This window comes from Tyto alba, unplaced genomic scaffold, assembly GCF_018691265.1.
Source record: "Tyto alba isolate M040663 unplaced genomic scaffold, T.alba_DEE_v4.0 Super-Scaffold_42, whole genome shotgun sequence".
In the NCBI taxonomy this organism is placed as follows: domain Eukaryota; kingdom Metazoa; phylum Chordata; class Aves; order Strigiformes; family Tytonidae; genus Tyto; species Tyto alba.
In genome coordinates, this window is record NW_024881318.1 from 17,365,531 (window position 1) to 17,380,420 (window position 14,890).

The 14,890-nt window shown below is 36.7% G+C and overlaps 1 protein-coding gene across 1 annotated transcript in view; it reads right to left on the reverse strand.

The window, feature by feature from the left end:
- The window catches only part of CPLANE1 (ciliogenesis and planar polarity effector 1), a 64,038-nt gene that overhangs the window by 1,688 nt on the left and 47,460 nt on the right, over positions 1-14,890 (reverse strand). Inside the window, 13 exon segments of the mRNA XM_042804498.1 lie at positions 2,010-2,093; positions 2,423-2,464; positions 2,467-2,534; positions 3,133-3,297; positions 3,729-3,790; positions 5,467-5,632; positions 7,427-7,558; positions 8,970-9,000; positions 10,455-10,616; positions 11,609-11,702; positions 13,290-13,540; positions 13,816-14,014; positions 14,275-14,387. Of these exon segments, the coding sequence (XP_042660432.1) occupies positions 2,010-2,093; positions 2,423-2,464; positions 2,467-2,534; positions 3,133-3,297; positions 3,729-3,790; positions 5,467-5,632; positions 7,427-7,558; positions 8,970-9,000; positions 10,455-10,616; positions 11,609-11,702; positions 13,290-13,540; positions 13,816-14,014; positions 14,275-14,387 (1,569 nt within the window).

Consider the following 14,890-nt stretch of genomic DNA (forward strand, 5'->3'; position numbering starts at 1 on the left):
ACAGCATTGTAACTTTTCTTGTTATCATCTTCTGAATGTCCTGAAACTTCTGCAAGAACAGAAGCTTCAAGTTCTAAGAACTGAAACTGTATATAAAAACACGTAAAAACAGCATGCCATGTTATCTTGAACTGATGTGGGGTTACGGCAAGAAAATGCTGCTGGACACTCCCAGCCTCACGCTCTGAACCATCTTCCCAGGGCAGGACATGAAGTGGAACAGGACTATGCACAGTGCCTACAGCATCCAGGTCCTACAGTGTAGCCTCCAAAAAGGGACATTGCTACATTATTTGATAGAGAAATAAAACTAATAAATTCTGGATTTTTTTCTCTTAGAAGATATAGAACTTTAGGGAAACTCTTAGCAGTGATGGGATATACTCGAGAAACAGATACAAGGTGACAGGAAATCAGAGAAAGGTCAACCTATATCTAGAGTTTAAAAAGAGAATGTACTGAAAAGAGGAGAATCACTTCTCACACACGTAGAGGTGAGTGAGTGATTCAGGAAAAATACCTATCTGCTTACTATTGCTTCTCTCCCTTTCCAGCATTGCCAACTAAAATAAATCAACATTTGACTAGACAAATAGGATCTCTATTATGCCACTAGTACAGTTCTGGTGTAAGGGAAAATGGAATCAACCCACAGTATTTTCTAAGTTTCACACCGATTCTCTCCTCAAACTTTTTTGGTCTGTTCAGAAATTTTGCTCTTGTAGTCAAGTCCTGCATCTGTTAAAGAATTTGCTTAGGAGGAAGCAATTACGTGAAGAAACTTTTGTGGATCCAGACTGTTGTGGTTTGAGCCTGGTCAGCAACCAACCCCCGCAGCTGGTCACCCTCCCTTCCCCCTCCCCACCTGGGAATGGGGGAGGGGATTAGAGGGGTGAAGGGAGACTCGCAGGCTGAGATAAGAACAGTTTAATAATGGCAATAAAATGAAAACAATAACGATGATAGGGGGAAAAACAAAAAGAAATATATAAACAGGCAATGCACAGTGTAATTGCTCACAACCCGCTGACCAACACCCAGCCCGTTCCCGGCCAGCGACCCCGAGATACCAAGATCCCACAGTCGCAATCCCGGAAGTGAGAGAGAGAGAGAGAGAGAGAGAGAGAGAGAGAGAGAGAGAGAGAGAGAGAGAGAGAGAGCCCCTTCCCAACCCCCCTCCTCTCTATAGTGAGCATGACGTGCCATGATATGGAATATTTCACGGGCCAGTTTGGGTCAGGTGCTGTGGCCGTGCTCCCTCCCTGCTCCCTGTGCCCTGGCGCACGGGCAGGACATGGGGAGTCGGGGAGTCCTTGGTCTCAGCAGCAGCTGAAAACATCAGTGTGCTGTCAGCATTCTTCCCATACCAAACCCAAAGCTAAATCCAAAACACAGCACTCATCTAGTCCCTGAAAAGGAATATTAACTCTATTTCAACCCAAACCAGGACACGGACCTACATAGATAGGCATAAGGAGAAAGGATCACTAAAAAACTTTTTTTTAAAAAAGTTCAGTCATAGATTTTTCCAGTCTAGCATTGTGACAAAATAATATCTTAAATAGATACTGTACAGAGGGATAACAAAGAGAATTCCTACTTTAAAGTACTTAGAAAGTACTGTTCTGCACTGCTAACTAACTCTCTCAGTGGGTTTCAGCTGAAAGAAAGACTCAAGTCCTCTGTCCCTCATGACTTCATAATGCCCGTTTCAGGAAATCACTGAAATCTAGAATATTTGTTTGAGTAATCTTGGAACTGCCACCTGTCTAAAACCATTCAGAAGTTAAACAGAGGTGATTGATTAAAATATTTTACAAGTTTCTAATGAAAAGGAATTTCATATGGGGAAAAATTATGATTTTGATTCTTCTAAACTAATGCTGTATCTGAAGCCTGTGTTGCATAAATTCTAACCAGGATGTATTCTGAAATGTGTTCTCTGTGTCTTTTATTTCCCCCGTATTATGTAGCTGAACAGTATTATGACATTGCTGTTTGTAACTTACAGTATCTAGAATTAACAGGACAGTTTGCAGCGTTCCTCATTCTTCGTCTGGAAGTACTTTCCTGTAGCAGCATACGGGCATTTCCTGGAAAGACAAAAAAAAAAACCATTTCCTGTCAGGTGCAGCAGATCAAAACTACTCAAAAGATGCTTCAAAATTTTAATCTATCAGCTTGCTTCCTGGTTACACAGTATTCTCGCTACGGCAAATTATGCTACATTAGATTTAGAAAGAGATAAGTAATGGTAACTTTCATCATTTAACAGGCCAATGATAACACAGATGCAGAAGCCTCATGGCAGGAAACCTCCAGGATTGTAAATCTGACTTTCTACATAGGTATTAAAGCTCCTCCCTCCCAAAATCCAGTAGCAACTTGAAGATCATCTTCAGTAAGGAAGTTCTGTTCTTACCACTGGGTTGTGTTAAACCAAGAGTTGGGGTGAACTGGTGTACTTTTGACCCAAGCTGGATTTGGCAGCAATTCTGCTCCTTTCTGGCAGAACAGGACTGCTCAGATGCTCTCTACGACAAGAAAAAACAAAAAACAACAAAGCCCAAATACTTATGACTGTCTATGACATATCATTCCTCCACACAAATTCAATCTAACAGGGCTTATTCAGACAAGGTAAGGCCACAGAAATCACCTTCAGCCTACTTAGCTGAGGATCATCATCACACACTGCTTGTGGGGCCAATAAACCTCACCAGAATCAGAACTGCTGGCAATCGCAGTGAAGATGTATCAAACTGGCTTTACAAAGAGCAAGTTTTGTTGGACTTAAACTGATCAGTTAGCAGTTACTGCCACTCCTGAGGTGGCTTCCTGCATGAGATTCCTTAGTGCTTCTGATTTTGGCAGGGCTGATGTACTTAGCCTGCCCTTGGACAGCACCAGCAGGCTCTGTACAGCACTGACTACACTGAAATTAATGCTCTATCCTGGAACTTTACCTGTGCTCTGAAAAACGAGGTGGGTAGAAGAAGACTGGTACAGGAACTTAAGAGTTCTCTGATTCAGACAAAGTTTATCTTTGATTCTGCCAGAATATAGAGTTTCTCTCAAATTAATCATATACCAACTATCTACCAGTGCACGGTTAATGCTTAGAATTGTTACCCTTTAGTAGATGCCATACGCCTTTTTCTGTACTCTTGAGGTGATCTTATCCTGGACAATGGCCTTTGTCCATCTGCAGGTAACACCACTGTTTCAGATAACATTTCATTCATAAGAGAAAGTGCTTGCGATATTCTCGTACTGTGATGTTCAGATAACAGGGCTCTATAGAGAAATAAAATTACATATTAACTCATGCTATCACTCATTTAATTGCAGCTGGCTTGTGAGTCTTGTAAGGCTACATGGTAACCAGAATAGAAGAATATATTTTTGCAATTTTAGATAAGATATAGCAGCCCTTTTAAGATCATTAGCAAAAAGCTAAAATATTTATTAACAAAGGATTTGACAGAATGAATGAGTCAATGTTGGGGAAAAAAAAATTATATCTGGAAAATTAAAAATATAATCAAAGGATGAGACATGTTCAGAGTTTTACTAAATGGTAAAGCAAACAATTATTGATGTTTTTGGTTGAAATGCCATTCATGTCTGAAGTTTCATAGACAAGATAGTTAAAACTACCTCTTCCTTAAGACTGGAAAATTAATATATAAATAAGAATACTACCAGTTACATTTACAGAAACTTACTTGTCTTTTTCTTCTTTCTTCTTCTGGAATACTTTAATATCCTTTGAAGTAAAACTACAGTGCTGTGCAAGAAAGCATAATAATCATTAATTTACTCAATATTGTGGTCTCACTCCAACCTCTCACTCTCAATATGCAGACCTATTTGACTTGAAAGTTACTGTTTAAGACACTTTCCAGAATGAAAAACAATATGAAAGCATAGGACGCTACCAGGAAATTCAGGTAAGATTGTCTCTATAAATTTCCAATCTCTAAAAATATACTGAAAGCTTACAGTCACATCTTGCATAGCTCATATACTTAAAATATTTAATATTCCTAAGGAGATGTCTTCACTGTCAAGCTCAAAGTTTCAAATGGCCCCACTGTCAGTTTCCTAAAAATCAGTGATGTTCCTAACAATAACTAATTTAAAAAACAGGGCAGGGCTGTTCTTTGAACTGTGTTTGCTAGAGTACAATTTGAATTTTTAAATGCTTTCTTCTAAAAAAAACCAAAACAAAACAAAAATGAAACACCAAAAGCCAAGAATCCTTCCATCTAATGATTCAGGAGAAAAGCCTGTAACAAAAATATCAAACATATTTTTATGGTTTGGCAACATGGGAGATGAAGAAAAGCAGGACCCATTTTTCCTGAATCACTTCTCTCTACACATGCACAAAAGAGCAGCAAGGTTCAATTCTGAAAGACTCTTAAAACCAGGGGAAATACAGTATTTCATAGATGAGATTTGTTACTCTTTCTAAAAGTGAATACTACAGAATTATTTAGTAACAGGAAACTTTTGTGTGTTACATGTTTGCTGCTTGGGAGTTAAAACCAGTAGAGCTTCCCCATGAAAGAATTTACAGCATACCCTGCATTCAGCTGATGAGTAAAAAGTATAGGGGTATATTTGCTATTGCTAGGTCTCATCTCCTGTAGCCCTGGAGCTTTCCCTGATTCAGCAGTGGCTTTTCAGGTCCTGAAAGTATCCAGGTGACAAATGCATATTTTATTTCTGAACTACTTTTGTACCTTCTTTTTCCTTCTGTTATTTCCAGCACAGTGCAGAACAGAAGAGATATATCAGACTACAGACATGTTTCTAATAATTGAACTTAAAAATGAAAAAAATTCTGGGAGGGAAGGCATTATTTTATTGAAGCCAGCCTTCAACCACAAAATTCATCAGATACTTGAGATATATGCCATACTCTTAACATTTCTGCTGACCCTCTGTAATTGCATACACTTCTGTGTGTGAACGACAAGGATGGCTGCCCTCAGTATCCTATCACATTTGTAAAGGATGTTGACATCCAAACTCCACTTTTTAAATTCGCTGGGGGGTTTTGGGAGGTGTGAGAAAAGATGAAACAGTATATAAACACATCTTTACAACTCCTATATTTATGACTCCATGACAAAATACAGCTTTTATCAGTGAATGTTACAGCTATATCCTTTACAGTCAGGGGACTCTAATTCCTGATTCTAGAGCTGGAGGACAGGTCATAATTGCCACCTGCAGCCAACAGTCATTACAACAGCCTGCAAAGAATGGGTCTATTTGCTTACTGATCACTTCTGACACAACTACGGCCAGTTTCAATACAATAAAATCATACATACAAAAAAACAACATTCAAGTAGGGAAAAAATCACCAACAACCTTTGTATTATTTAACCTGAAAAATAAACCCTTGTCTAATACATTACAGTTATTCTTCAAGATAGACATTATTCTTACCACATTGTTTCTTAAATTGAATGGATTATGCTCTTTCTGCCTTTGTTCATCCAGTTTCTTCACATAATCTCTCATTCTTTCCTTTCGCCTTCTCTTCATCCATGCCTGTATCTCTTTCTTCTCCTTCTCTGTTCTTTGAGAATGTCTATCAGCAGAATTGTGAACCCTGAGAGCAAACGTAAATGGGAAATAATCCAGCACACCCTTTAAATTGTAAACAATGGCAACTACATGATACAGTAAGAATACTTCAATCCCTTTAAAATTCTGACTCAGAGGAAAGCATAAAGTAACAAACAGGGAAATTTTCTTCTGCAAAATTTTACTTCCTAAGATCCTGTCACACAAGTAATTTCCAAGATGCTTCCTAAAATTTTTCTTCTATTTGTCAACTCCATTCAGATAATAGGACCAAAGTGTTAAATGTGGACCATCTGTTACTGTCTTTATAGGCTGGCACAGAAAAAACCTGCAAGTCATTTTGCTTTGATCTTTCATTTCTCAGCGTGTATGGTGTAGGTATCTAAAAAGAAAAAAAGATCAATGAGATTCTACCATCCTTTTTGTTCCCTCCTCTCATTCTACGAGCTCCTCCACAGGTCCACCTGCAAAAAGTAATTTTAAAAACACTAACTCAGAATACTAACAACAGAAAAACATGGCCAATAAGAAATGTTAACATAACTTCATCCTCAGAGCTCTTCAGAAATAATTACTAATTCACCCTGCAATAGTCTTTAGAGTAAGCAGCCAGGAAATATTATCTTCACTGTAAAACTAAAAGCACTGACCTAAAAATTAAATACGAGATTTGCTGAGAGCAGTGCTTCAATTTTAAATGCCTCATTATTTGCAGCCCATTTTGAAATTTCCCTCACTTTCAAGACCGGCAGACACTAATAATTCCAGAACCAACAGAAGATATAAGTATAGCAAAATAAGGTATCTCTAGTAGCTGCAGTTCAACTGAAAGCTTATGGATTGAAGCATTAAAGCCCTCAGAGATTAGAAGAACTCTGACACATTTGAGAGTGATTTACTTGAGCACAGAGAGAAGTGTCATTATCAGAAGTACTCACAGTTGTATGTGAAAATCAGTACATAAAACTGAGTTGACTTTAGGTCTTTGCTCAGGTTTGATTAAATACTACTTGAACGTATTTCTGAAATTTTCAGTGATTTTGAAAATATTCACGTAATTGCACAAAACAGTTCCACTAGCAACATGTATATGTTTCTCAAAGGATTGCAAGGATGTTATGATCTCTGCACAGATTTATATTTGAAGCTCTTGAGCATCTTTTACAATTCGAATAAACGTTAGACCAAGTAAACCAGAGCACTACACTATACTTAGAACATCCTGGAACAGATATCCTAAACTGGTGTGAACCACTACACTGACAACAGATTGTTTGGCGTCCTGAACAACTGTGTTTTTGCCTCGTAGGCAACTGATACCACAAACAGGAGTAGGAAACAGCTGTAATTTCAACCTAACCCAGGAAAGAACACAGCTGATTGTATAACTGTCAGGAAGACGTAGAAGTCTCCAGCAAGGAAGAGAGCATGACAAGCTGGAGTGTGGGGCTGGAAGCTGTTTTGCCACTGACAGGAAATTTCTGTTGTCTTTCAGAACTGCTTTAGAAGGCTCTAGCTCCCTTGGCTGAACTGAATCTGCTGTATATACAGAGTTGTGCTCCAGCTTATACCTGGTAGAAGAAGGAACAAGCAAGTAGAAAGGAAAGAATTTTAAAACCAAAATAATAAAAAACAATTAGCACATTTGACAACAATGGCCAGTAAAACAGTGGCTATTAAACCGTTCTAATACTAGTCCCAATAACATCAACTCAAATTGCATGCTTGCTTTCATTGTTTACAGGGTGTGAGCTACGAGAATAGTAATCAGGGTTAAAATGATTTAACTAAGACATAATAAAAACAGCCATGGTATTACCTAGAGATTTTCTTAGCTTGCTGTTTTGTAAAGCCGAGCTCCGACGGAGAGATGCCACCTTCTATTATGAGATCACTAATGATGTCAGTAACACCACTCAGACCAGTAATTTGCAGGGGATCTTCTAATGAACTTAAAGTTATGCAGGGGAAAAAATGTTACTAATGTAAAGTAGAACATGCCTGTAAGAACAACAAGCTAAAATCTTTCCTTTTATACTTAAAACGAGAATATTCAAGTTGTTTTACCAGAAGTCTTTGGAATGAATTTTCTTTCCCCTACAATCTCACTGTGTTAGTGCACACAAGCAATACCTGGGCAACGTGTGCAGATGCACTGTCTTTAACAAGTTACCAGCCATCACCTTAGCTTCACTGTCATCACGTACACTTCAGCCAACTTTGCAGTGTCTAAGGGTGAATGGGACAGGAGCAAGACCTGACTATATCAGGGGTACTGCAGCAAAGAGGGCTTTGAATAAACCATCCAGAAATATGGCCCAATCCAGAACTGAAACGCCCGAGCTCCACCGGGGTGCCTGAACGTGGCTGGCCCAGAGGAGGCTGAGCCTGGCAGCGCAGAAAGGCAGAAGCACCAACAGGGTCTGTACTGCTGCCCATGCTGAGATAAGGCTGTGGGATGCTACCAGTTTCAGGAACCCCAACTCTAAATGACCTTCTGAGCAAGAATCAGTGTGAGTGAGAGAACAGTTTAACCTAAGTTCTGTCCCTTTCTTTCCTCTCTTTTAATTAGTTGCTTTCAATAAAAAACAGATCTCATGTAGTTTACGATTACACGCTATAGTTGCTCCAAGTAACTGCTTTGGGTAAAAATCACCATCTGCTAAAGTTTATTGCCATGCGCCCATCGTCAAGGTTATGTAATCACTCCTCAATCTACTTCAGTCACAACAGGCAGTTTCACTTAAAATGCTGCAAAAATAAACAAAATCATTCCATTTACTGCTATGCTTCAAGAAAAAGAATAAAGGTGGGTAACTGAGCAGAATGACCAGGAAGAAAGGGAACCCAGCTACTGTCTTCTACTGCACAACTGGATCCAGAAGACTAACAGCAGTTAACAGTAAAAAAATGTGTACGTCAGACTATTTTTTTTAACGCATAAGATCATTCCAGTTTTGAAATCTTCAGTCTGCTGCTTTACATTGTTCATATGGTAAGACTTCAAAAACTTTCTGGTTCTGACTACTAGCAGAATTACATACATAATTGTTCAAAACCAGTGTTTTGAAAATAGGAGAAATAACAAATGCACATAGACAATAGCAGCATCTACATCAACAGCTCTGTTACTTGTAACTAGAAAGCAACTTCAAATGCTTCTGCAGCTTTTGCATAAAGTAAATCTAACAGGCACTACCAAAGTCAGAGTAAATGCCTGAAATTAACCAATAAAAAGGCTTTCAGTGTGCAAATGAATGCCTAGATTTTTATGTAAGTGGTAGTTCCACCTTAACAGTCCCCTCTTTGTTAGAAGTTTAAAGTAAACAAATTTTCAACAAAACCAATGTCAAAATACATACCTATTACATAGATCTCTGCATACGTGAAAGCCTGAAACAGAAACAGCCTTTGTTAATAAAAGCCTTGCACTTGTACACAGACTAGAAATACACATGTTAAACAGCCTGTGGGATAAAACACAGAAATACATCAACCTTAGGATGTTGACAGTAAAAGTAAGTTAATATTGTACATAGGCTTAATGACCCGTGAGAGGGCATGTCAACTGCCAGGTTAACACAGTCTTCAGAGAGCATTAATTAACAGCTCCTGGACTGACATGGACAGTTTTTCTAGGAAGATGAGATCATTGTTACCAGTTTTCTGCCACAATCAACTAAGCTTATCGGTTCCAACTGTCTGGAAATTATCTGTTCCAATTAACTATACAGTGTTCTATGGAAAATTAACAATTGCCCCTCACTTGAAGAAGTCATGCTACAAACTCTTGGAATTCAGGAAATAGGGGTGAAGAGCATTATGGATGTCTTGGAAGGAAAAGCACTATCATCCTTCATAAGCTAAGCTGCTCTCTCAAAAAATTAAAGTTCCAATTTAATATAACCTACAGTTTTCTTAGCTTGCAAGTAACAAGTTTATTGTTAAAGAGAAAACTGTAGGGGTATTACTGTTTATAAAATTTATCTGGGTGTGCATGACATTTGAGATTCACTTCTACTGTATGCAGATATAGGAACCATGTTTTAGGATATTTTAAGATAGATCGCTGCAAGTGTGACTGTCAGATGCATGTTCACCTGCATGAAGTATATGTCATTTTTAGAAGCTTGAATGCAAGCAAGGCAGGCAATATGCAAATAAAATAAGACACTGTACATTTGTAAACACAGGCAATAGGTTGCTTGTCTAGTGATTTCTCCTTCTCCTTTTAATGCTACTGCAGTCTTCAAAATTGCAAAAATCAATTTACTGTCAGTTTGCAAAATGACATGAGATCACACAAAAATAATGGTTTAGGAGACAGTAAGTGATTACTGTACATTGATATAAAACAATTTATTTTGCTGCTGTTATTTGGATTTAACTGCGATCTCACCTCTCTAGAACATAGGAGGATGACAGAGAAGATAAAGACAGCTTTGGGAGGAAGTTGTGAGTGTTCTGTGGCACTCTGCCTACTTATATTCATATACACCTAACTGAATAATTACAAATCAGCAGAGTGATTGGTTTCAGAAATAGAACAAAGTTACTAATTTTCTTTCAATAATGGTGAATTTGAGTACAAGTATAGTTTACTGATGAACTGTTTTCAAAGCTTAGTGATACTCTTCTGTCTTTAACGTAGAAACTGATTATCAATGCACATTCATATAGCCATTCTGAATAATGCAGTCTAGAAGGACTGACAACTGACTTTTATGAGCTCACTGTCATTACATAACATTCTGTGCAACAGCAATGAGAAAGTATTACATCAGGAAAAAAATGTTTAATTATTTTTAAAAGGAGAAAAAGGGAAAAATAAGCATTAAAGATTATACCAGAAGATGACTTTATGCCACTGGGAAAGTTAGAAGCAGAGACTGCAGATGCAGGAGAGTGTACTTCTAATGTAGTACAGCTGGGTACAGGATATTCCAAGTTTAAACCTTCCTTTTCATCATCTGTAACATCTTCAAAAATCACACCTGTCAAATAATGTTCTGATTCCGTGAAAAAATAATATAGTAATTAGTGTAGACCAATGAAAAAAACTCTGCAGTGCAAAAACTATCACTCATATATATTTGTTAGTAGCATATTTACTTTATTTGTCAAACCTCAAACGACCTGAACCTCAATCAGTTGTGCCTTGCTATGAAAGGGCATTACCAGAGCTGTATGTATGTATATATCAGTCCTGTACATATGAACAAAAAGACTTAGGTCTGAGTTACTCTGTGTGAAGCTAGTGAACATCTTAAATATTGTCTTGTGTATAAACACAGATATAGCCATAATTTGGTTCTACTGCTTGGCTTTGTATTAACTTCATATGTAGATTAGACTATGGTTTGGTATGAATATAAAATGGACGTGAAGTATGTACCCCTAGCATGTTCCTTCTTGGCACAGTACAGTAGCTATAAGTAAATAGGTACTATATAAACTATTGTTATATAAACAGTAAGTTATTCAATATTATATATTGTTATATAAACAATAAGTTATTCAAACTGCTCTAGCAAACAGTTAAGCTGATGCAAGCTTCTGTGAAAATCAGCAGATTTTACGACTAAATAGCCACCAAAGATGCATGAAGAAAGTTTCTTTATATACACAGAGAAAACTGAGGACAAATTTAGCATCCTTTTATATCAACAAACAAAGCACTCCTAAGCACCATGTTTCGATTTTATGATACAACAACAATACATACTATCATCTTTAAAATCATCTTTAAAATCCTATACCCAAGTCCTGCATTGTGGTTTTGGAAATAATCGAAGTATAGAGGTATTTTCCAGTGCATTTTTGTTGAAGCAGTAACACTCAGATTTTCTACCGTTGATTTTGTTTCTCATATTTTTGATTTTTTGGTGCATATTTCAATAACACCTTTTGGGATTGCATTCAACTTCAGCAGTAATAAAAAGTTAGTAAAATTTAATATACAATTGCAAGTTTACTATCCTTCTGTTAACTGAACACATACCATCACCAATGATTCTATCATCTTCGGAGAATGAAGGATGAGCACCAAGGTCTGAATTGGCAGCCATTTCAAAATCTTCTATTATTTTCACTAGCTATAAATAAAACCCAAACCCCAAGTAATGATATATGATTCAAGGTATTTCTGAGACTTATATTGCAGATATTCATGCAAACTTTGCTTTAAATAAATTTTTTTACTCCAAATCTTAGAAACATTGTAATGGAGTACCCTGATTCAAAACAAGTAAGATAATTCAGGAATCAAAGTAGTTCAGGTAGATTAATATGATCTAAAGAGTTCAATCTTCTGGTCCCTTACTCTAAGAAAATACATATGAACTGTATTATTCTTGTGAACGGTTTTACTCCTAATCATCACATTATTTTTATTTTAAAAATAGCTGAATTTTTCCAATATATCTAAAAACCATAGAAATAAAAATATTTCCACTTTCTTCATATATTAAGAGTTTCCTGAAGTTTAAAACTAGAAAGTGAAAACTAAAATTGACTAGATTGTACGAATAATGTTCAGTAAAATATCTCAAATAGGTCTCAAACCTGATTCCTAATACATAAGAAATTGTTGTAAAATGGATGTCCAACTGGTGTGCGCCGAAATAAGCACAAAAATGAAAATGGATTTCAGGATTTGGCTAGCTACCCAGAAGTTGTTTTAAAACTCAAATGCAGTGAAATGCTGAAACACAGGAGGGATATGTGGAGATTTCGCTTCACCACAGGCTTTCGAAAATCTCCCTAGATAATCACCTTAATGAATAATATAAGTGATTAAATAATCCACCTTAGTAAAACTACTGTGTGTAGGTGACACAATGAGGACCTTACATTTCTGGGAATATATGGAAGAACAGGCAACGGACACTATTAGTTTGAATGATTATACAAAACGTAGATGTTGTGGAATTACACAGTGCTACTGAATTCATTCTGTATTAAACCAGGCCTACAGGAACTGTAAACTGAATTAGTTTTCTGGATGTTCAAAACTGAATTTTTTTTACCAGCTAGGTAAAATCAGAACCTACTGGCTCATTCTTGGATTAGTCACTCCCAGTTAGCTCTGAACTTAATAAAAAAGTTGAAGTAATGTGAAAAAACTAATTGCCAGCATTCCACAGCTGTTGAGAATGTTTAACTTTTTATTGTTATCTCTGCCATGACCTATAAAATAGTAATTCCTGAATTATACACAAAATCACCTGAATGCACTGTGGCCAAAATGCATTTATTTCACTTCTATGTTTAGCTTTATAAAGATGTTAAAAATGCAAATATTTTATGAAATACATAGGAACAGGTTCCAGAAACAGTCACATAATGTTCTGCAGAGGCAAAACTGTAGAAATCTTTGCCAAAGAGGTCTCCTGCTAAGCCTGAGCTTTTGTGCTATTCCAAGTTACAGAGAGATTAAACACATTCTGCCCATTTGCTAAGAACATCACCATTCTGGCTAGCATTTGGTTTGGTTTAAGTAATCACATCAGCCAATACACGCAACACTAAATGTGAAAGAACTGTGTATTATTCTCGATCTCTCTCAATATATACTAAGCAGATTTAAAAATACGTAACTCTGAAGTGTAGATTTTGTCTTTAGCTGAAAGAAGTTACAAAATAAACTGTTTCAGACACAACAGTCAGCAGTCAGAACTCACCAGCTTGGTATTTCTGAAATCCTCCTCCATATTTTCTGTTACGTTTTGTAGTGTCTGTAATTGCACATGCATTTCCTGCTGCTCTGTGGAAAAGTATTCTTTGCCAATTACTTTGGATGGAAGCCCCGAAGACGGTAAAGTTCTGTCATCTTCATGTACTATGTTCCAAGTTACACTATCGCTAGCAGAATGCAACTTCTCATCTTCCTCTTGAACTTGGCTTGATACATTTCTCAGATGATCATCTTGAACTAAAAAAAAAGTGCCCCAATATCACTGAATAAACTTCAAAAATTTACGTATTGCAAGTAATTAGGCATAGCTGTGCTACACCTAACAGTATGTCTTAGGAGGCAAGAATTGTCACAAAAGAAGTCAAATGTATAAATGTGTAAATATTTTGATGCATAAAACTAAAAAAGTAGGACATGAGTTGGCAAAAGGCTGCAGGTTTTCTGTAGGAGGCAAGAGTATTACAATGAAAGCGTATGGCTTTTTTTTCTGATTTAAAAACAAAATGGTTTACCTTTCTTCTGAAGTGACTTGGATGGAATTGCATTAGTAACAGAATCTACCATGTGATAAAGTTTTGCAGCAGATGGAATTTCAAACTTCTCATTGTGCTGTGCTGTAGCTACCTCTTCTGCAGACTCAGGTATCATGGGCAAATTGTTAAGGATGTCACTGTCTTCAATGTCAATCACACTGATATATTCATGGTTACTCTAAATAAGAACAAGGTTATGAAGAATTATACCTATGTGTTTTGCATACATTGTTTACAGTACACTGTTAACCATTTCCTGTGTCTACCTCTTACAACTTTGAGTTGAAAGTCTTTTTGTTTTGGAGACAAAATAACTACAATCTTCTTTACAGTATTATACAACTGACTCATCCAGATACAAAGAACCCAAATTCATGAGGTAAGACAGAACAGTGTATTTAGAATACATTTTAACCATATGTACATTGGACCGCTAACCAAATCAGGTGTATCTGACAGAAAGGATGGCAAAGGTGTCTCCTTCACTTCAGTGGGCAATCTTAAGTTTAAACACACGTCTGGGGATAGTATCTCAGTGGCACTAGATGATTCTATGAGAAAAGAATAACAGTCAGTGTTACATTTACAGTAAAAGCCGTGAAACTTCAGACAAACTATCTGGAAACAGGTCTGCATTCACTAAATGGTAAGAAAAGCTTTGACTAGCATTTCTTTTAAAAATAAAGATAGACAGTGTAGTTTAATCAGTTTCTTTAATATTTGCTTCTAACAATGAATTACTGAATTATTTTTCATTTTGGTGATTAATTAGCAGAAAAATACTCAAAAGATCAAAATCAAAGCAACATGCTGCAATCTAAACTGCTACTCGTTTCCAATTCTCTCCTGAATATGTTAAAAATAAATCTGCATCTTTAATTGATCCAAATAAATGATACTACTCAGCTAGAAAGAACTCTAACAAACTATCTGCAAAAAAGTCATGTCACGTAATAAAATAATCTTCCATGTGGAATAACACTGTTGAATTTTAAAATAAAGGAAAAATTAATATGCTTACTTGGTACCACAGGGAAAATACTTGGGTACTGAA